Source organism: Amphiura filiformis, chromosome 5 (assembly GCF_039555335.1).
Source record: "Amphiura filiformis chromosome 5, Afil_fr2py, whole genome shotgun sequence".
NCBI lineage: Eukaryota > Metazoa > Echinodermata > Ophiuroidea > Amphilepidida > Amphiuridae > Amphiura > Amphiura filiformis.
In genome coordinates this window covers 58,526,206-58,547,663 of record NC_092632.1, presented here as the reverse complement: position 1 = coordinate 58,547,663, position 21,458 = coordinate 58,526,206, and the positions used below count along the sequence as shown (strand labels likewise).

The 21,458-nt window shown below is 37.7% G+C and overlaps 2 protein-coding genes across 2 annotated transcripts; both read left to right on the top strand.

The window, feature by feature from the left end:
- Positions 1-2,854: 2,854 nt before the first annotated feature.
- Positions 2,855-9,792, top strand: LOC140152307 (uncharacterized). The gene is made up of 4 exons (XM_072174609.1): positions 2,855-2,893; positions 5,727-6,084; positions 8,245-8,349; positions 9,602-9,792. Exons 1-4 carry the CDS (start codon positions 2,855-2,857, stop codon positions 9,790-9,792), a joined length of 693 nt encoding a protein of 230 aa, XP_072030710.1.
- A 5,417-nt stretch (positions 9,793-15,209) lies between these two features.
- On the top strand, positions 15,210-19,462 carry LOC140153437 (uncharacterized). The gene is made up of 4 exons (XM_072176191.1): positions 15,210-15,506; positions 15,835-16,908; positions 17,997-18,350; positions 19,316-19,462. The coding sequence occupies exons 2-4, from the start codon at positions 15,837-15,839 to the stop codon at positions 19,420-19,422; spliced, it is 1,533 nt and encodes a 510-aa protein (XP_072032292.1). The 5' UTR covers positions 15,210-15,506; positions 15,835-15,836; the 3' UTR covers positions 19,423-19,462.
- The last annotated feature ends 1,996 nt before the right edge of the window (positions 19,463-21,458 follow it).

Below are 21,458 nucleotides of genomic sequence, written 5' to 3'. Positions count from 1 at the left end.
GTGGTTTTCAGTGAAGACCAATACGCCAAATTTGGCAAATTTTGGTACTCTTTGAGTACTTTTTGTGAAAAATTGGTACATGGGCTGCAAAACAGAACAAAATAGGTATAGAGTATAGGCATTTTCGAAGATCCCCAGCCTACCTGTAGAATATAGGCAAAGTTATATAGTTTATCAGCTCGCTTATCATATCAAGATCATTATTTAAAACCAAACCAAAGAAATAACATATATGAATGTCTAAAGTACAATTTTTATATTCATCACACCGATTCCGAATGGTATGTCGTTTGTGAAGATTATGTCCTAGGGGCAAAAAGCGGACCTATACGAATACCTGTATAATAAATGTGACAGACAATCGAATTTAAAAAAAAGTGATGAAAATATATTTCTATAATTATTATGTACTTACTGTTGGGAAGGAACAACTTTGGGAAATACCTGTACTCACCTTATCTTGATAATATTGATAACATTTGATTTATATACTTCTAGTCATGATAATTATAATAGCTTTAATGCTGATGGTATGGTAATTCCCAAAAAGGCCTGCTATGTCATAGCAAAGTATATAGAACACTTTGGTCATATAGCTTCCGCAATTCCGGGTCTTTCGTTCAGCTCTCATGAAATGAAAACCGTAAAAGTAGCCTAAGCAGTCGTGTAGATCAGAAGGTAGTTTCTCATCGATAACTTGCCCACGCGGTAGAGGCAATAAAAGTTCACACTTTACACATAAACGTATAGATCAAGACAGAGTAGACCTATCAAGATTTCTTCACAAGTCAAATTGTGTTAAGGTTCACAGCAACTATATTAAACTGTTGCGATTTGGTAGTTTACAGCATCTTGCTAAGGGACCGTTCACAAACACTTGTAAGGGGGACCTGATGCAAAAAAAATTATCGCGAAAGTTTTTCGGGCCCCCTTTACAGACCTCAAAAATTTCAGGGCTCCCCCTTTTTGACATGAAAATTATGGGTCAACCCCATATAAAAGCATATAAACTCAATTTTTCAGGGCCCCCCCTTAGGAGGGTCAAACAATTTCAGGGCCCCCCTTTTTGCATCAGCCCCCCCCCCTTACAAGTGTTTGTGAACGGTCCCTAATGGTAGTGGGCTTTGGCAAAAATTACATTAATCATTTCATAGCGAGTGTGTAGAAGAACTCAAATATCACAGATATACTTTTGTAAGTCCCGTAGTTCTTGAGTTATGTTGTAAAGAGGGCTAGAACAATTACACTTTTGTTAATCGTAAACTCATTAACAACAATAAATCAAGCAATGTATATGATTTGTAGAATTAACTTTTGCAAAACATTTAAGTGTTATTTTTCAACAATATATTGATTTCGATAATGAAAATCAATTTTTTGGTTGCTTCGACCAACAATACCGAATCTACCCTTAAATATATAAACATAGTTTTATTTATCAGTAGACTTGTATCATGAGTGTAGATTCAACTTCTTCAGATTAAGAATCTCAGACCAAACTAACGTAACTTGGGATTGTTAAAACCATAAAGTTGATAACTCCATGAAAAGGCTAAGAACTCCATGAAACATTCTATCCTGTTAAAATATCATGTCTCCCTCTTGTGTTCATTAATTAAGACAATTATGTGTAGATTTAAGAAAATCTTCATAACAATTTAGTTTAGTGAGCAATCTACTTCTAACCAAGTTTATGTAAGAATAGCATTTATGTAATATATGAAATATGGAATTAGTAAGTTGATTAAGACATAAAAGATATCACAAAATGTATCAAAACATCTAGGAATGTGTGCTAGAACTTTGTAACCTTTCTATCACAATCTTTTAGCGAATGAGTATTGTTACTACTCATTGTGATAGATCAAGATCCACCCATAAGTTCTTTGGGTCAACATCCTCATATACTGATCTTAATCTTATGTTTTAAAAGATTTTTTGGATCTCGCCCAATATAACAAGTAATATATTTGTCTTTTAGTTATTTTGAGTTTTTTTAACTCCACCCCTCCTCCTGGAAATCAAATGGTGCGTCACTAGGTAAACCACTCGATCAGAACAACCCCAAAACTGTTTGGAGAATACCCTCATTACATTACGTCAATTTCTATATCAGATAGAGTTAAAGCCATATTATAACATTTGCTGAGGAGAACGCCCTCAAAAAAAAATTTAAATTCTGGTTTTTACACGATTGTAATGTACTTTAGTAAACAAATATTCTCTGCAAAGACTTTAGGTCCTGTAGTTTTGTCAAAATCCGAGATTTTGAATAAACCGCCTGAATCAGCATTTTATTATTACGATAGGAATATTAGTCGAACGCGTATGCGATGTCAACACACCCCTACGTACACGGCGTGCGGGACACACATACCCCCCCCCCAGAGGGTCGTACCATATTACAACCGCCGGGGTGACATGCATTGGCGCTATTTGTAAATTCCGATTTTCTTTGCTTTACCTCACTTGTTCGGCTCAAAATTAAAAGGGGACATATCTGACAGTAAATGCTAATATTTTATTGAAAATTAATACTAATCTATTTTTAAAGAAATGTTATAATATGGCTTTAAGTTGTCCACGTGCAGTAACCCGAAACCTGTATGGAACTACATAAATACGAAATGATAAGAATGTTAATCATTTATACCAATTCCTATAATATTACATTATACGCATTAACAGTCTGGTCTGACTAGTAATTAGTGGGCTTAAAACGTTTTGCGAAATTGAGCGAGTTTATAGAGATAACACAGCTGACGATCTGTTTCTTCATTAAAACTTTGGATATTTCAGTAAGTTACTTCTTGTTTTTTTAATATTATAACTAGACTACTACGCTCGTAATAACATGTCGCCATTGATATTGTCGAAGATAGATTTCAGAAACGTAAGTATTACCATTAATACTTTTTTGGTGAAAGTTAAGTAGCTTTAAGTGACGATGCTCTCTCTCTCTCTCTCTCTCTAGGTGCCATGTCCTAGGACGTTGGCGATCATGTCATGCCACAATTCTCTGTTACAGGCCATCTCCAGAAGCTCTGTCGCTTTATGTTCAGCTCCCCTTTCTTTTAGCCAGTCTTTCAGATTTGATAACCACATCACTCTCTTCCTGCCTCGGCTCCTTGTACCTTCTATCCTTCCTGTCAATACTAGGTTCTCGAAACCGTCCTTTCGGAGGATATGACCAAGGAACAAACTTGAGCTGCTTAACTCTGATTTCACGTAATAGCTTCCTGTTCACATTTGCTCTACTTACGACATCGTCATTAGACACTTTATCAGTCCACGGGATCTTCATCGTTCTTTTAAGGAACCACATCAAGTGACGATGCATAATATTTAAAAAACAGAAAGAATAAGCGATACATTTCAACAACAACGTCACCGTCTAAACATTTCGTTGTTTTAATTTTATTTTGATTTATTTTATTGTTTATTATTACCCATCATTGGACTAACTGGCTACTGAAAACATTCGAAACATGTTACTTTATGAGATATGCTTACCATCTCACACCCATATCCAGTTATTATAATTTTGTGTTTTTGTGTCTCTAAAAGCTTGGTACACTCCCGGGGTACACTCTGCAAAACAGAAAAAGGAAAACATTTCTGTAAACAACAATACTATATTATGGGGCAATACAAATATAAGACTTAAAAATAAAGCTCTTTTCTTCAAGGAATGGATCAATCAATGCAGGCGTAATACGTATGAAAAAAAGGAAGGTTTTATTACAAACTCTAATGGCGACCCGCAGTTCAAATTGCTAGAATTGAACATTAAACACACCTAAACAGACACAATGCAATTTTCAGGCAGCAGCTTAATCAGCGCCAATATTGCAACATTGAAACAAACAACTATACAAACATCCAACCCAACCCAACCACATAATGAGGATAAAGTACCTTGCCCAAGGACACAACACGTTGGCACGAGCGGGGCTCGAACTCGCAACCTATGGATTATGAGTCGGGCGCCTTATCCACTCGGCCACATGTGCTCTTACAAAGACATTGTTATAAATAATAGGTGTATAAATTTAATTGAACTGTCTCCAATTAGCAAAATTCCACTGAACCTTTTCTTATTTCACAAATTAATTCATGCGATTCCTGAAAACTGGAAAAAAGAGTAGAGTAAAAAATGAGTAATTCTATGTCCTCCTGTAAAGAAAAATCATTGTTGAATTTCAGGGTAAGCAATTTAAACATATGTCCATTCTTGAAACTAAAGAAATTTATAATATGTTAAATACTGATCTGGAGAAACCTGTGTGTATTCAGTATTGGGAAAGCATGGGGTGTATGAAAGAGTGTGGGAAAAGGTATTTCAATTTAAAATTTGAAACAGAATTGAAAATAGATATATTATTCCATGTAAAAGGAATTTGCATTTATGGACACTTAGTAATTCAGATATATGTGATTTTTGTAATAATACAGCTAATTTGGAACAATTCTTTGTGTGTTCAAATAACAACTCATTCTGGATTAAATTTTCAAACTTTTTTCTGTCAAATGGAAAATTGCAACTCGTTTAAAATAAACCTAAAAAGCATTTTATGTGGGTGGGATATTGAAAGTAATGGAAAACATTTAGCAAATATTTTAATTGTTTTAGCATGTTTAGCTATTTACAAATCTAGAACAATATACAATGATATTGGAAAATCTATACCTATATGTTATCTATTCAGGAAATAAAAAAAAAGAATTGATCAAATAATGTTGAGTACAAAACGGAAACTGAGAATAAATACCGATAAAGAAAAATGGAATTACTGTAAAATATATTGGAATATTAAGTGATGATAAAATATTTACATTAACAGTACGAAACAGAAAAAGAGAAAGAATGAATATATAAAATTTAAGAAATAAAGGCGTAAGCTAGACAATATATTGTCAAAGATAACAAAATAACTTTGTGTCTTGTAATTTTTATTATATCAGACATGTCGAAAAAATCATTCGCCCATTCGTTGCTGCATTTACCGACAAAACTTAAGCAGTGTCACCACAAGCAAAAACAGGCCAAATCGCTTGTGGCAGCTAAAAGAGAATACAGAGATCTGGTGCAGACATTAGCCAGTTTCCAAGACTATACTAAGACAACTTTTGCTGAAGTGCTATGTGCTTGGTCAAACATACCATTCAAGTACTTCGTACCTGCTGATAAAAATATGTCATCAGATGAACGCTTTTCCACTCCAGAATTCCCCTAATTTTGTCACACGTTAGAGGCAGTCATCGTAGAAACTGGCTACGTCGAGGTAATGATCGGAATAGCAACAGCAATGCATGAATATACCCAAGACGCCGAATTATGCCAGCAAGCCTGGGGGTATTTAGTACAAATGCCGCAAATATGGGTAGCATTTTCGGCCTTTTGGTATTGTTGAAAACTCGTGCAACTCTGCAAGTGATGAGTATTCTAGTCAACTGCTTCGACGGCAACGAAGAAGCTTTCCGCAGAACAAATTGTACTGAAGTTTTTAAGAGTTGTTGAAGAAAGCGCTTCAATCCGAGAACCATGCGGCTGTCTTTGTCGCTGAGCGGGATGTCCCGGAGCCTATACAATTATTGTTTTCAATAACTGAGTTGTTACAGCGACTTAGTCGCTTGGCGATAAATGATATCAATAAGCTTGAGATGTATAATTTTGGTGTAACGGCTTTTGTGGCTAACCTTATTTTTGTTCTATTTGCTTTCAGTACTTCGTAGAATCAATGCAAAGCTCCAACAACACGTCATTGCAAGAAGCAAGTAGTTACGCTTTGTGGGAAATAGAAGGGAATGAGCTGCGCTATTTTCCACCGACCAGATTGGGTGCCAGTGAGAATCCACCTCCTACCTACGAAGAAACTCTTCTTGAACGACCACAGGATGACGGGGAATCACCGCCACCTAGCTACCAGGAAGTAATTGTGGGGCGCCAGATGGCGGCAAATAAGAACAAACGATGTCATGTCATGTTGAGTTATCAAGAAAGCTCAAAACAATGTGTTCGTGCTATTAAAGAACGTCTTGTACGAGAAGGATACAAAGTGTGGATGGACGAAAACAATTCAAGTAAGATTTGAAATAATCTGTAAACTTAGGATGCAATTGTTATAAATGTAACTGATTTGTAATCCAATTATCAACTCCAATTTCTCGCTGATTAAATGATGGCGCACGTTTCTCCTCAAGGTTTTTATAGGATTATCAGGTGTATTCTGTATAATATCTTTTGTCTAACTGCACTACTAAATTATGATCAGACGATTTGATCACCATAATTTATACTCGTATCATGTATATGCATAAAGCAAAGCAAATATAACCTGTATATCCTCGGTGTCTATTCGCCGTAGAAGTACTGACGTAACAGGATTAATTACCATAGCTATAGGTGAAAAATTTTTTTGAATTCAACACCCTCACTTCTGTATAACATGCCATGCCGAATTCAACAACCACACTCACCTCACCTCACATAGGCTGTTACATCCTCAGTAATAGTATGCAGCCCTCTTCATGAATCTTCAATTTATCTCTGTCTTGAGCATCCCTTGCCCAATTTGTGCCTCTATAATAGTCATCTCGCCATCTTCGTCTTTGCCTTCCTCTTCTACACTTTCCCGTTCTTGGTTGCCACTCAGTGATCTTTTTGTCCATCTATTGTCATATTTTCTTGTCATGTCCTGCCCATCTCCATTTCACTTCACCAATCCTTTCCAAGATGTCTTTGACTCATATTCTGCTTCTTATCTCAATGTTTCTCGTAAAGTTATGTCGAGCATGCGTCTTTCCATGGCTCGCTGTGGTGTGATGAGTTTTTGTTTTGTTCCAGATCGTTAGTTGTAGTCATACTGCAGTTACTGTTCATTTTCCACAGTGCTCTCACCATTAAGATGTGACCTCTACAAACAGTGTATGTTAGCGGTATAGGGCATGTTCTAGTTAACGTCACTGTGTGAAAAATAACCGGCCAATATTGTTTGTACTCTCTGAAATTCTAGGAAATATAGTTTTGTAACATGTCCTATATTTTTTAGATATTAGATATTTGGAAATATTCGCACTTTGGTGTTTTAGTAAGTAGGGCACGGCATGACCTGCAAAATGTGTAAATCGAATGCAACTTTTAGTTACTATCACTCACTTGTTGACCGCTCTCTTCCGAAGGGCATTAAAGCTAAACCACTTGACGGATATTTTTTGTACTTGCTGTCAATCAAGAATAATGTATACATTACTGAGTATGTGGGGCATCTGCAAATGTTCGTACCTCCCTGATATGTAACATGATGCAGTCATGTCTACAGTAGAATTCATCTCGACCTTTGCAGGACTTAACCCCATTAAAAGCTATTAAACCAAGATAACACTCATTGAAACAACGTACATCATTTGTAGGGGTCACGCGTCAATGGTGAGAGCACTGTGTATTGTGTATAGGAAAACGGACAGTAACTGCAGTATGAATGACAGATAACAGCAAAACCAGCTCCCATACCTCTCCATAACTTTGGTCAGTGCAGCGAGTCAGGGTATTTCAAGTGGGTGATTATTGATCGGCAAGTGCCATATTTGGGCATAAGTGCAGTCCACTATTCATTGTGGATGATAGACTATACTTTATCGATTGATTTTGCTGGAGTAGTTTCCTGTTAACCAGTTTAAGTACTGCAAAGGTCGAATCATGTTTGCTGTGTAGTGTAACTTCACTATGTCCAGGTTTCAGCGCCGTAGGTTATGGAAGGTAACACACACTGATTCTACATACGCCTCCTCAATGTCATTGGTAGCTTTCTATCACAAAGGATGTCTTTGTATCTGCCAAATCAACACCATCCAGCCTTGATTCTTAGTAAGACTTCCTCTCTTGTGTTGTCTTCCATCTTGATTGTCTTGCCCAGATACTTGTACCTTTCTACTTTCTCTATCGGTTCATTGTCAATTTCAATGGACTCTCTAGTGTCAAAGTTGGTCATGTATTTCGTTTTTCCTTTGTGTATTTTCAGTCCACACTCGCACAATAATTACAAATACAGACGTACTGTTATTCCATCTTATTTTGATGTCAGATTTTCTTTGTAGCAGATTTCGTTCGCATGTTTCAGTAACACAACTATGCTTGCTCCAAATGTTGATGAATTTTAGGGTGCTCTGGTATGGCAAGTCACTGATAATCCCTTTAAACCCAGCAAATGAACAAAGTATATACTTTTAATGTTTTATTTCTAGGTGACATTGCGTCCATGGTCAAGGCAGGCAAGGCAGTCGAAATGGCGCAGGTTGTTCTACTATGTATGTCACAGAAGTACAAAGACAGCTCCAATTGTCGATCAGGTAAACGTTACCTACCTACCTACCAACCTACCTACCTACCTACCTACCTACCTGCCTACCTACCTACCTACCTACCTACCTACCTACCTACCTACCTACCTACCTACCTACCTACCTACCTTCCCCCCCTACCTACCCAGTACCTATCAGACAGCATCGTGCATTTCTGCACCTGCTGCCTGACGTAGGAGAAACTTCCATATGGCCCGGTCCTTCGTATAGCAACTTTAGCTTTTTGCCAAATCTATCCCTTTGAATAACATTTTTCCAAGTACCAAGTTGTCCTAGAGCGGCCAGGTCTTCCCTTTCCGTGGGTGGGAATCCAGAAATAGACGTTATTATCATACCACTAAGGGAAACATCAAAGAACACCGCTAACCTGATATATTTTCGTATCTAGTCAGTGAGTGCGTATTTTACGCTTTATATCCAGTCAGTGAGAGCGTATTTCGCAAGCCCGATACGCGTGTACGGTGGAGGTACGCGTATAAAGGCGATTCGCGTAAACTGGGCGCGTAAAATGCACGCAATCTGTAATACGCGGAACAGTCATCTACTTTTTGTAATGTTTTTCCTATTTAGTAGCAATTAAAATGTTTAAAAACGTAATTATTCCAATATTTAGAATGACTTAGTGGTATGATAAATTCGTTATTAGGTTCAGCGTCGGTATGGTACGGGAAATTATCGTGCGCTCAGTGTCATACTGGGTTCAGGTAAATATTACTAATTAGTGATGTAATAATAAGAACTGAACTGATTCTTTCAGCGAACATGGTAAAAATGGCTACACATTGCAATGTCGCCCTCTATAGTCGGCATAATGCATCGGGCCGGTTTATTATAGGTTACTACATATGCACAGACTACTAGACAACAGACCATGTATCAACAGTCAAAGTCCTCGTGCATTGTATGCTGTGAATTCTCGCATATTCATGAGGGCCGATCGTTCGAGCCGTGTCTATACGACCACGTCAGCGTTGTGTGCCTTCGCGTATACGCGATAGAGCGTTGCGTGCCTTCGCGATTAGATAGACCGTAAAACACGCGGTGTACGTAGCAGTTTTACTTGTCGTATTTCATGGAACAATCGGCCCTCATTATCGTGTGATGCTAAGACTTTGACTGCTTGTTCGCGGTCTGTTATTTTTCGTCCATGCATACATGTGTTTAGTTAGTATGTGAAAACAAAGAATGCGAAGAGAGCAATAGGACACCTTACTAATTGTTACTGTACTTTGAATTTTAGAAGCGGCATATTCGTACAAATTGAAGAAGCATGTGATTCCACTGGTGGTAGAGGACGGATACGATCCCGATGGTTGGTTAGCATTGATGGTTGGTAATGAAGAATGTTATCGCTTCTGTACAGAATATGACGTAGAATGCAATATGCCAAAGCTGATTAGGACAATCGAGTCTGGTATAGGTGACCAATGACCGTAATGGTAAGAATATAAATATTTTGGCGGGTCGCGGGGAGCATGACCTAGCGATGTTTCATTCAAATACTGAGACAAATGAAGGTGGCACACAAGATGAATGGTACATGAGTATGATCATCCTCACGAGTGGACGAAGATTGATTTGTTCCGATTTCACCAAGGCAGGTATACGTTGCCATCATACTTCTAACCTTCTGAGGTATCGATTGTATACGTTGATATAATAATATTCATTAAGGCCTAAAGATTTGTTTGATTGGCGTAACCCGACCGACCCCAACAATAGTCCCGACCCTAGACTTTTTTTCTTATTTTTTTTGCAAAAAATTAAAAAAGAAAATAAAACGTTTCAAAGTCTTTCTCATACGCAAGATCTTAGCAAGTCTTTCATTTCTTCATGTTTGTGATCGTGGACCAACATAAAGCAACATAATAATGCAGGATTCAGAGGCATACAAATGGTGACGATCAGGTTAGTTACTAGATTAATATGATCTAGAGATCTTGGTGTGTTGAAGAATTAAACCGTCTATTTTGAAATAAATGCGCAGAGATGGTGAAATCAACATGGATAAGACAAAGTGAATGATGTCTTTGAGCTGATCAATCTCATTTAATTATTTCTTGTAGATCCACCTGACGAATTACAGCTACTTGACAAAGTCTCACAGACAGTGAACATGCTGAAAGTAGATGGTATCGTATCTTGTATCTCAAGAATATGATCAGTTTGTAACTTGGTCATGTAATAACGATTCAAGGAAGCTTAAGGAAAGAAAAGGAGGGTACTCATCAAATTTTCTACTTCCTTTGGTTTTCTTTGCAATTATTACATCACTAAACATACTGAACCTCCATGGTAAATGACGAATGGAGAACAGGACGTGGTAAACGTCAACTCCTATAAATGTGAGATGGTTTACGGAGGTTATTGGCGGATATCGTATCATACACAATACGCAGGTCTACGTTAAAGTGGTTTATTATTGAAATACAATAGACAGAACATTTACGATTATCCCACCATCATGCAGTTATTGTTAACTACATGTATGCACACAACACAGGGGCACTCACATAGGTAATTGACCCGTACTAGTAGCGCTGTGCTGTGGGTATAGGAGATGAACTAGTTAGCGTCATATATCAAAACGTATAAAAGCTCTGATTTTAGTACTTGCTCTATGTTTCAATTACTTATTCTTGTCAAAATATCTGAATTTTTAATCCGGTACAAGCTTTAATAACGGGGGAGCATGCATTTGTATGAGAAAGGAAATCTAGCATCTTTTCCAAATTCCCATGTTAATCCAATGCACATTTTGCTTCACCGGGCCGCCCTGACTTGGTCGCGTTTGGAAGAGGAGTGCCACCAAACCGTAATAGGTACAAATTTAGTACTTTCTGTCAATCAAGTATGGTTTATTTTCTACATGTCAATCTTTAAATTATTAGCATAGTCCTTATAATAACGGTGGAGCGCCTTGATGAGTAAATGATAGCAAACCAGTGAAAAATCCCCAAAACTCAGTCAGTGGAGCTCCACCCGTACACGTCAATAGCGTCATTATCGATTGGATTAGTCGACCGTAGCGGACAATTCGATCGCTCATTGGATTAATATTATCACGTGGTAAGAAATGTGCATTGGACAATCGATTACTATAATGGTTTAGTACTGCATATTTCGGTTTAATCTTCACTAAGCGGGTTTATAGCTGAAAAGGTCACGGTGAATTTGCCGTGGACAAAACTGCACTATGCAGAATTAAATCTTTGTTTGACAAGTTTCTATTTTAAAACCAATGGATCTGTACCAGATTTTGCAAGCTGCGATTTGATACTACAAAGAATTGCAATTGTCCCAGAACACAATAGATGGGGAAAATACTGCAATGGATACCTTAATAGTAATATTAAGGAATAGGAAAAATCAAACAAGTGTGCACTTCATTTCTATGTGTGTTTATAACCAGGGCATGTATAGGATTGCGAAGAGTGGTAAAACTCTATTGTTCGAAGTGAGTACAAAGAAAGAGCATTATTATTATACATTTTGTTGGATAGAGTTGACAGAAAGGACTGAGGGTATTGCGTAAAAATATTCTACGATAGAGGCGAGAGGAACAGTAATGGACAATGGCATTACGAATTATGAGTGGTAAAACTAAATTGTGGAAGCGAACTTACAATGTCATTGTGAGGTGCGATAAACCCACACTGTATTAGAGATAAGTTGGAAAATGTTACGCCGTCGACAGAGTAGAGTATACAATGGTATTGCAATAAAACGCAGAATTTACTTGCTATGAACACCTGATTTTACAGCGGGAATAGGAAATACAAAGCTTTGTAAAGTTATTGATGTTTCTTTCTTTTTGTGCTCGGTATATTGTTGGCGTACTCACACGTTCGCGCATGCCAATGAGAGGGCACAGAAATGAGCTAAAATGAGCTATAAACTTGCATCATAATACTAATCATGATGTGTCCGTCCGTCCCTCTGTCCGCGCGCTATCGCATGCGCGCGGTGCGCTATCGCGTTCTCGCGGTGCGATATCGCGTACTCGCGGTGTGCTATCGCGGAGTATCAACTGAGGTGTGAGCAGAGTACCGCATCGCGCATCGGAAAGCATTACAGTGTGACTAACAGGTGCATCTCATCGGACCAATAGGCCTATAATGATTAACATAAAAATCATCAGTTATGGTAAGGACAGGGCTTGGAATAGGCGAACTATGGGTTTTCATATTATGGGTACCGAAGTAAGCGTCACAGCTACAAAACAGAGTTGATTAAGTCGTGTCTTAATCATTGAGAGACGTATATCGTAGTAGTTTGAAAGGTCAGGACAAGTATTATGGGTAACGGGTGTTGGGTAATTAGAGATAAGCCTATCACGAGAACCGCGAAATCTAGTACTATATAATGTGATATGAAATATCTAAACATTCTCAATGTTACCATACAATGTGTATGAATTATGTAAAGCATTATTTTGTACTACAGATTCCTGTGCAAGACATAATAAAAAGTCAACCTTACAAAAACAGCGATTGATTTTGTTGTTGCTTAATTAGTCCAACTTTGTATTTTTTTTTTTGAATTCCAACAGCACATCCATAGTCCATACCCAATCCACAGTCACCCCCGGGTTCCGATAGATGGACAGAAATGTTCTTTAATGGTATTGCGAAGAGTGATAAATTACATTGTTCATTTTGAATAGAAGATAAGAGTATAATTGCACCATGGTATTGCAAAGAGTGGAAATACTACATTGTTCGGATATAATAAAAGGAGAGAGTATTAGACAATGGTACTGCAAAGAGTGGTACCTCTTACCTAGGCTCCACTCCCCCTCCTATCTCCCGCCTGCCCCACACTCGATATCTACTCTCCCCTACACACTATTCCACTCCACTCTCGAGCTCTCCTCTCCTTCTCCTTTCATTCCCACTTCAATGCTCTCTCCACTCTGTTTCTCTTTCTCCCTCCCCTTACATCCCCCACACACCCTCTTTCCCCTCTCTCCCCTCCCGCGACTTCTCTGCGAAATTTAAAAACTTCTTTTGTATAATTTGATCAAGGTAATTTCAAACCTGATTTCCGATATATAAGAAACTGAAATGAATTCCGAAACGGCTTGCTACACATTTTAAGTTTCTAATAAAGGGTGCAAACAAAGATATTGATAATGACATCACTCCAGAGCTTAGGCAGGATAATAGGAAACCACGTGACCAAAACCAAAACCAAATGTCCTAGGGGCAAAATGCGGACCAATACGAATACCTGTATAATAAATGCGACAGACAATCGAATTTCGAAAAAAAAAGTGATGGAAATATATTACCATAATTATGTCCTTACTGTTTGGAAGGAACAAATACATGTACTCACTCAGTCACTAATGAAAGCGAATTAGTTTATAGTCTCACCTATTAATCTTGATAATATTGATAACATTTTATTTATATAGTCATGATAATTATAATAGCTTTAATGCAGGTATAGTAATTCCCCAAAAGGCCTGCTACGTCATTGCAAAGTAGAATACATTAGTCATAGCTTCCGCAATTCCGGGTCATACGTTCAGCTGTCATGAAATGAAATCCGTAAAAGTAGCCTAAGCCGTTGTGAAGATCAGAAGGTAGTTTCTCATCGATAACTTGCCCAAGCGGTAGAGGCAATAAAAAAGTTCACACTTATAAAATAAACGTATAGAACGAGACAAAGTCTGACTAGTGGGCAAAGTTTTTTATTGTTTCGCAGGAACTCTATGCCCAGATTGATCAAAACACCCAGTACTAGTTCTCATCGTATCCTGTTTGTAAAACTTACTTGTCTGACTAGTGGGCGAAGTTGTTTTTTCAAAAAACTCACATGCCCCCCTGGAAATCAAATGGTGCGACCCTATAAAGTTTATGCCAGATTTGACACATGGCATATTTTAATGTAGTAAGGCCGATAAGTGTAACACGTACCGGCCGCATAACTAAATGTGAAAAAAAGGAAGTTGGCATGATCAATCCCATGACACATAATGTCATTGTAATAATTAAGGATAATGGAGTTTTACTGGCGAAATAATTTTTAATGGTAAATTCTAACAAGATATAAAGTAAAAGTAAGGAATTTTTTTTTCTTTTTAAAGTTTAAAACCAGTTTCTTCACACTTCTCAACTGTTTTTATACATGAAAGAAGTGGAATAGCCTATAGTAGTAATATCTCAATTCACAGTCACATCAATTTTGGCTATTTATAAAGTTAAATAGCTACCCTTTCTTGTTTTGGCTATGACCTTTAAAAAATCCGACCGACCGACCGAATTTCTTGAAGGGGATCTGTGGCAAACAATTTATTTATTCCTAAAGGTAGATTGGGTGGCTACATCACTTCTCAGTGCATCCCATATCCAGCAATACCTATTAATTTGGAGAGGACCAATATGATGTAAGAAGTGACTTGTTCATGGATACAACACAAACGCCTGCGCCAGGGCTCGAACCCACCATCTTATGATCATAACGCTCTATCGCTATTGACCACACGTGCACATTTGCAGATTTCTGAGTTGTTGGGTTATCAACGCGCATTAAGAGACGGTGAAAACAAGTTCATGGGCTGTTTGAAAGTGTACTAACTTACTTTACTTGTTTAAATACTCAATTTCAAGCTTAAAGTACAAAGCGCAGGTTAATAAGTATGCGAAGGACTACCATCGGTAAATATTAGGGGGCATGTATTTTATTTGGCAAGCCACTCGGAGGGGCTTTTGGCAAAAACTCAACACATTATAATTGTTAACGATCATGGAATAACCAAAAACAAATTAACAAATCAATAAAAAAAGATATCCATGTATCCTTCTTTCTAGGCCGATATGCAATGTCACTAGGTAAACCATCCGATCAGAACAACCCCAAAACTGTCTGTGGAATATCCTCATTACATTACGTCAATTTCTATATCAGATGGAGTTTAGTTTTCCACGGGTAACCCGGATCTGTATGGAACTACATAAATACGAAATGATAAGAATGTTAATCATTGATACCGATTCTTATAATACTAAAGACGCATTAACACTACAGTCTGGTCTGACTAGTAATCAGTGGGCTTAAAACGTTTTGCGAAATTGAGCGAGTTTATAGAAATAACACAGCTGACGATCTCTTTCTTCATTAAAACTTTGGATATTTCAGTAAGTTTCTTCTTTTTTAAAAATATTATAACTAGACTACTGTTAAAGATATATTTCAGACACTTTCAACCGTAAGTATTGCCATACTTAACACTTTTGTGCTGAAAGTTAAGTGACGATGCATAATATTTAACGAACAGAAAGAATAAGCGATACATTAAAGATTTTTAAAGAACAATTCACCAACTAAACATTTCATTGTTTTAAGCTGGTAAAGTAACTTTATTATTACCCATCATTGGACTACTGGCATATTACTTTATGCTTACCATCTTACACCCATATCTAGTTATTATAATTTTGTGTCTTGTAATTTTTATTATATCAGGCATGTCGAAAGAATCATTCGCACATTCGTTGCTGCATTTACCGACAAAACTGAAGCAGTGTCACCACAAGAAAAAACAGGCCAAATCGCTTGTGGCAGCTAAAAGAGAATGCAGAGATCTGGTGCAGAAATTAGTCAGTTTCCAAGACTATACTACGACAGCTTTTGCTGAAGTGTTATGTGCTTGGTCAAACCTACCATTCAAGTACTTCGTACCTGCTGATAAAAATATGTCATCAGATGAAAGCTTTTGCACTCCAGAATTCCCCGAATTTTGTCACACGTTAGAGGCAGTCATTGTAGAATCTGGCTACGTCGAGCTAATGATCGGAATAGCAACAGCAATGCTGCAGTATACCCAAGACGCCGAATTATGCCAGCAAGCATTGCACAATTTCTGTTTGCTCTGTTGGGGTATCCTCAACTTCTTTGACGAACGGAAGAAGATAGTATCGAAGAAGTTTATAGAATCTGGGGGCGTCCTTGTGATGGTTAAAGCATTGGGTGATTTGAAACATTGCACATTCCGTACACAAACTGCTGAATTTTTGAAAACTCGTGCAACTCTTCAAGCGATGAGTATTCTAGTTAACTGCTGCGACGGCAACGAAGAAGCTTTCCGCAGAACAAATTGTACTGAAGTTTTAACTGGTTACATTCAAACCGAAAACATAGGCATCAAAGTTTTTGCTGTGCTGATTCTTGCTAGCATTGCCAATGAGCAAGAGAGAGGATTATTGCGTTCTACAGACTGCGTCAGATTCATGGTGGAGTTGTTGAAGAAGGCAGTTCAATCCGAGAACCATGCGGCTATCTTTGTCGCTGAGCGAGATGTCCCGGAGCCTATGAAATTATCGTTTTCAATAACTGAGTTGCTACAGCGACTAAATCGCTTGGCGATAAATGACAGCAACAAGCTTGAGATGTACAATCTTGGTGTAACGGCTCTTGTAGCACAGATATTAAATGGGGAGTTTAAGGAAGAAGAACAGGAATATGCTGTCAAAGTCTTGTGGAGCCTTGCTTTTGTTGAAAACATCAGAAATGACGCTACGGTTCAAAGTTCAACTCAAGGTAAGAACTTTCCTATAATAAAAATGAATCGATGTCAATGCAGCCAGCCAATCTCTAGGTACAGGTACACATTTTGTAAAATCACTATGGGCATGCTTTGTTTTGTTTTTATCACATGCCATATTTAGAATCATGCCAAAGTATATTTGTACATTATTTTCTGGGGAATATAAACAAAACTGATATTTTTACATTTGCTTGACAAAACCAAGTGAATCTTTACGTCATACAATATTTGGTCCTGCACATCGGAGGATTACATCAGATAATGATGACTGATATGGTCATCTGATCAGGGACGTAGCCAGCTTTCTTGGTCAGGGGGGGCAAAATAAAATTTTGGGGGCACAGACGAAAAAAATTGCAGTTGCATCATACAATACCTAGAGACTGTATGTCTTCGACCTTATATGGATGATGTGCGAGAGTAGCGCGAAAAAAATGGTATTTTACACTATTTTCGCCCATTATCCGGCTAAAAAGGGCTTTATTGTTATAATGTGCGCGAGTAGCGCGGAAAATTTTTACACTAGTTTGGCCCTGAATTTTGCTAGAAAAGCGGCTCCTTGCCCTTTTTTCTTTTCCTTTGCCCTCCTGATTTTCTCTTTCATTATTTGTCAGAGGGGCACTTTTTCTTTCATTTTTTTGTCAGGGGGGGGCACTCTGCCCCCTGCCCCCCGCTGGCTACGCTACTGCATCTGATCAATTAAACCACATTTAAAGGTTGGAAAAGAGACTAAGAAGTACCGGAAACCAATTTCCAGGAAAAATGTATCAGTCATATCTGACAAAATCCTGATGTGAAGGACGAATTTAGAAGTGATTAATAATCACTTGGTTTTGTCACGCAAAATGTAAACATTCATGTTTAATAAAGAAACCTAATGAATCTATTCAATAAAAAGTTATTCTCCGGAGAACAGAATAACCATATACCATTTTCCTTATTTGACAAAACCAAGTGAAGCTTTACGTCATACAATATTTGGTCCTGCACATCGGAGGATTACATCATGGACAGTAAAAAAATTGTGGTTATGAAATATACCAAATAGTGGCTAACCTTCTTTTGTTCTAATTGCTTTCAGTACTTCGTAGAATGCAAAGCTCCAACAATACGTCATTGCAAGAAGCAAGTAGTTATGCTTTATGGGAAATAGAAGGGAATGAGCTGCGCTATTTGCCACCGACCAGATCGGGTGCCAGTGAGAATCCACCTCCTACATACGAAGAAACTCTACTTGAAGGACCACAGGATGACGAGGAGGCACCACCGCCTAGCTACCAAGAAGTTGTTGTGGAGCGCCAGTTGGCGGCAAATAAGAACAAACGATGTCATGTCATGTTGAGTTATCAAGAAAGCTCAAAACAGTGTGTTCGTGCTATTAAAGAACGTCTTGTACGAGAAGGTCACAAAGTTTGGATGGACGAAAACAATTCAAGTAAGATTTGAAATATTTGAAATAATATATAACCAAGTATTAAAGCAATTATGTAATTTTGACTTATTCGTAATCCAATCATCAACTCTGAATCCAACAATGATATCTCGCTGATTAAATGATGGTACATGTTTCTCCTCAACGTACATTACATTAATGGGATTATCAGGTAGATTCTGTACAATGTCTTTTGTCTAATTGCACTACTACATGTATACAAAAATTATGATCCGCCGATTAGATTTTTTCAAGAAATCTCAAAACAATGTGTTCGTGCTACTAAAAAACGTCTTGTACGAGAAGGATGGACGAAAGCTATTCAAGTACAGTAAGATGTTAACTACGGTAGTTGAAATAATATATAGCCAAGTATATCGATGTCAGATTTTCTCTGCGTCAGATTTCGTTCCCATGTTTCAGTAACACAACTATAATTAAAGACAGGGATAAAAAGAATTCGCGTCTGATGTCACTGTCAATTACGATCTTTGATTGGTTTACACAGGTTAATAGCGCGTAAAAGGAAGACCGATCTATCTGGTGTGAGTGGTGTTGATCGGAGAAAAGGAATAGCAGCAAATGGCGAAAAATTACGTACTTTTACAAGGCAAAAAGCAGCTTTTCTAGGCATTGTTGACATGGTGCCTTCGCCAAAGAAATTTCCTACTATCAAGACCTAACTTTTGAGATGGTTTGCATGTTTGAAGGTGCAAAATTAACAATAAGGCACCCGGTTGTACCGCCGCGTTCAGCAAGTTATCATCACGACACTTGTAAACAAACCGTGCTAGAATTTGATTGACAGATGACGTCAGACGCGATAAATTCTTTTTATCTCTGTCTTTAATTATATGCTTGCTCCAAATGTTGATGAATTTTAGGGTGTTCTGGTTTAGCAAGTCGCTGACAATCCCTTTAAACCCAGCAAATGAACAAAATATAACCTTTTAATGCTTTATTTCTAGGTGACATTGCGTCCATGGCCAAGGCAATTGAAATGGCGGAGGTTGTTCTACTATGTATGTCAGAGAAATACAAAGACAGCTCCAATTGTCGATCAGGTAAAAAATAGTGCATATATTACTGCATCAAACACATAACACCTTCTTTTGATAGCATAATACAGATCTGAACTGAACTGAACTAAATTTCGGCAAAAACGGCTACGTCGCCCTCTATAGTTGGCATAATTATACATCTGGCCGGTTTATTATAGGTTATATACAAATGTGGTTAGTCAGTATGTGAAAACAAAGAATGCATAGAGAGTAATATGACACTTTACTACCATCAAATTGTTACTGTACTTTGAATTTTAGAAGCGGCATATTCGTACAAATTGAAGAAGCATGTTATTCCACTGGTGGTAGAGGACGGATATGACCCCGATGGTTGGTTAGCATTGATGGTTGGTAATGAAGAATGTTATCGCTTCTGTACAGAATATGACGTAGAATGTAATATGCCAAAGCTGATTAGGACAATCGAGTCTGGCATAGGTGACTAATGACTATTACGGTAAGTATCTTTTGATGGGTCGGAAAGAGCATGACCTAGTGGTGTTTGCATTTAAATACTGATAAAGCTGACACACAAGATGAGTGGTACATAGGTAAGATCGGCCTTATTATAAACACCTCAAAAAAGTAACTAACCCCCCTTAATTAATGGCCATTATTCAAAAACAGGCGATTGTATTACAAACATGTAAAATGCGTCGGAAGCAGAATTGATTTCTGCACATTTTGACACCTCAATTGTAGCAATTGCCTAAATATTGACGTCACACCGTACATTTAAATCATTGCAACCCAAGATTTGAAAGTTGCAGTAAATTATATTGATTTGTATTCAGTATAATGGAAGGAAATCTGTGTAATGATATCTGAGTGTTTTTGTATTGTTGTAAGTGCAACTTTCAAATCTGGACCTAACTACATTAAATTGACCGGTGTTTTATTGTTTTCTGGGCTATCGTATCAAATGAGGTGTCAAAATGCGCAGAAATAAATTCAGCTTCCAACGCATTTTACAGATTTGTAATACAATGGCCATTATTTAAGGGGGGTTAATTACTTTTTTGAGATGGTTAGGTTGATGATTACGTTGAGTTGAAATAAGGTTTAGGATAATGCACCAGCGCCCTATATCGAAAGTGCAAGACCTTGGCAAGTCTTTCATGTTTAACGTTGTTAGGGCCCAAGTGTTGTTGGTGTGAATTAATCCATCTATTTTGAAATAAATACATAGACAAGGTGGATTACGGTATGTCTTTGAGACTAATCAATTTCAATATTCATTTCTTGTAGACCCACCTGATGACTTGACATCGTTTAAGAAGGAAAAGCCTCAGAGGCACTGAAATCATTTTCAGGTAGCCTGTTCGATGTAATGAGTCAAATCGTGACATAGCCAATTGGAAGGAAGGAAGGAAGAAGGAATGGAAGAGGGAAGGATAGGACTTATCAACTTCCTTTGGGTTTCTTTCTAATTATTACATATCATTAAAGCCATATTACAACATTTGCTGATGAGGACGCCCTCAATATTTTTCAAAATTCTGTTTTTACGCGATTGTTATGTAATTTAGTAAACCAACATACACTGCAAAAATCAAGACCTTAGGTGTTGTAGTTTTGTCGAAATTCGAGATTTTGAATAAATCGTTGAAATAGTCGTTTTATTATTACGATGGAAATATTAGTCGAAGGCGTACACGATGTGCATACTGCATAACATAGTACGTACGTGGCGTGCGGCAGTCGTGACATATCAAAAGAGCCGACACGACTCGCGTTCGAATGAGTGGCTTGCATTGGCGACATATGCGTTGTATTTGAATAGCGATTTTCTTTGTCTTGACTCGTCTGTCTGGGCCTAAATTAAAAGAGGACATACCTGATAGTCAAAACTGACATTTTTATTCCAAAAAAAAAATACAATTCTATTTCTTATGGAAATGTTATAATATGGCTTTAAACATACGAAGCATCCATGGTAAATGACGAATGAAGACCAGGACGTGGTAAACGTCACCCCCGTCAACTCTTGAATGTGAGACGTTTTACGGAGGCTGTTGACGGATATTATCATACACAGTAGGCAATA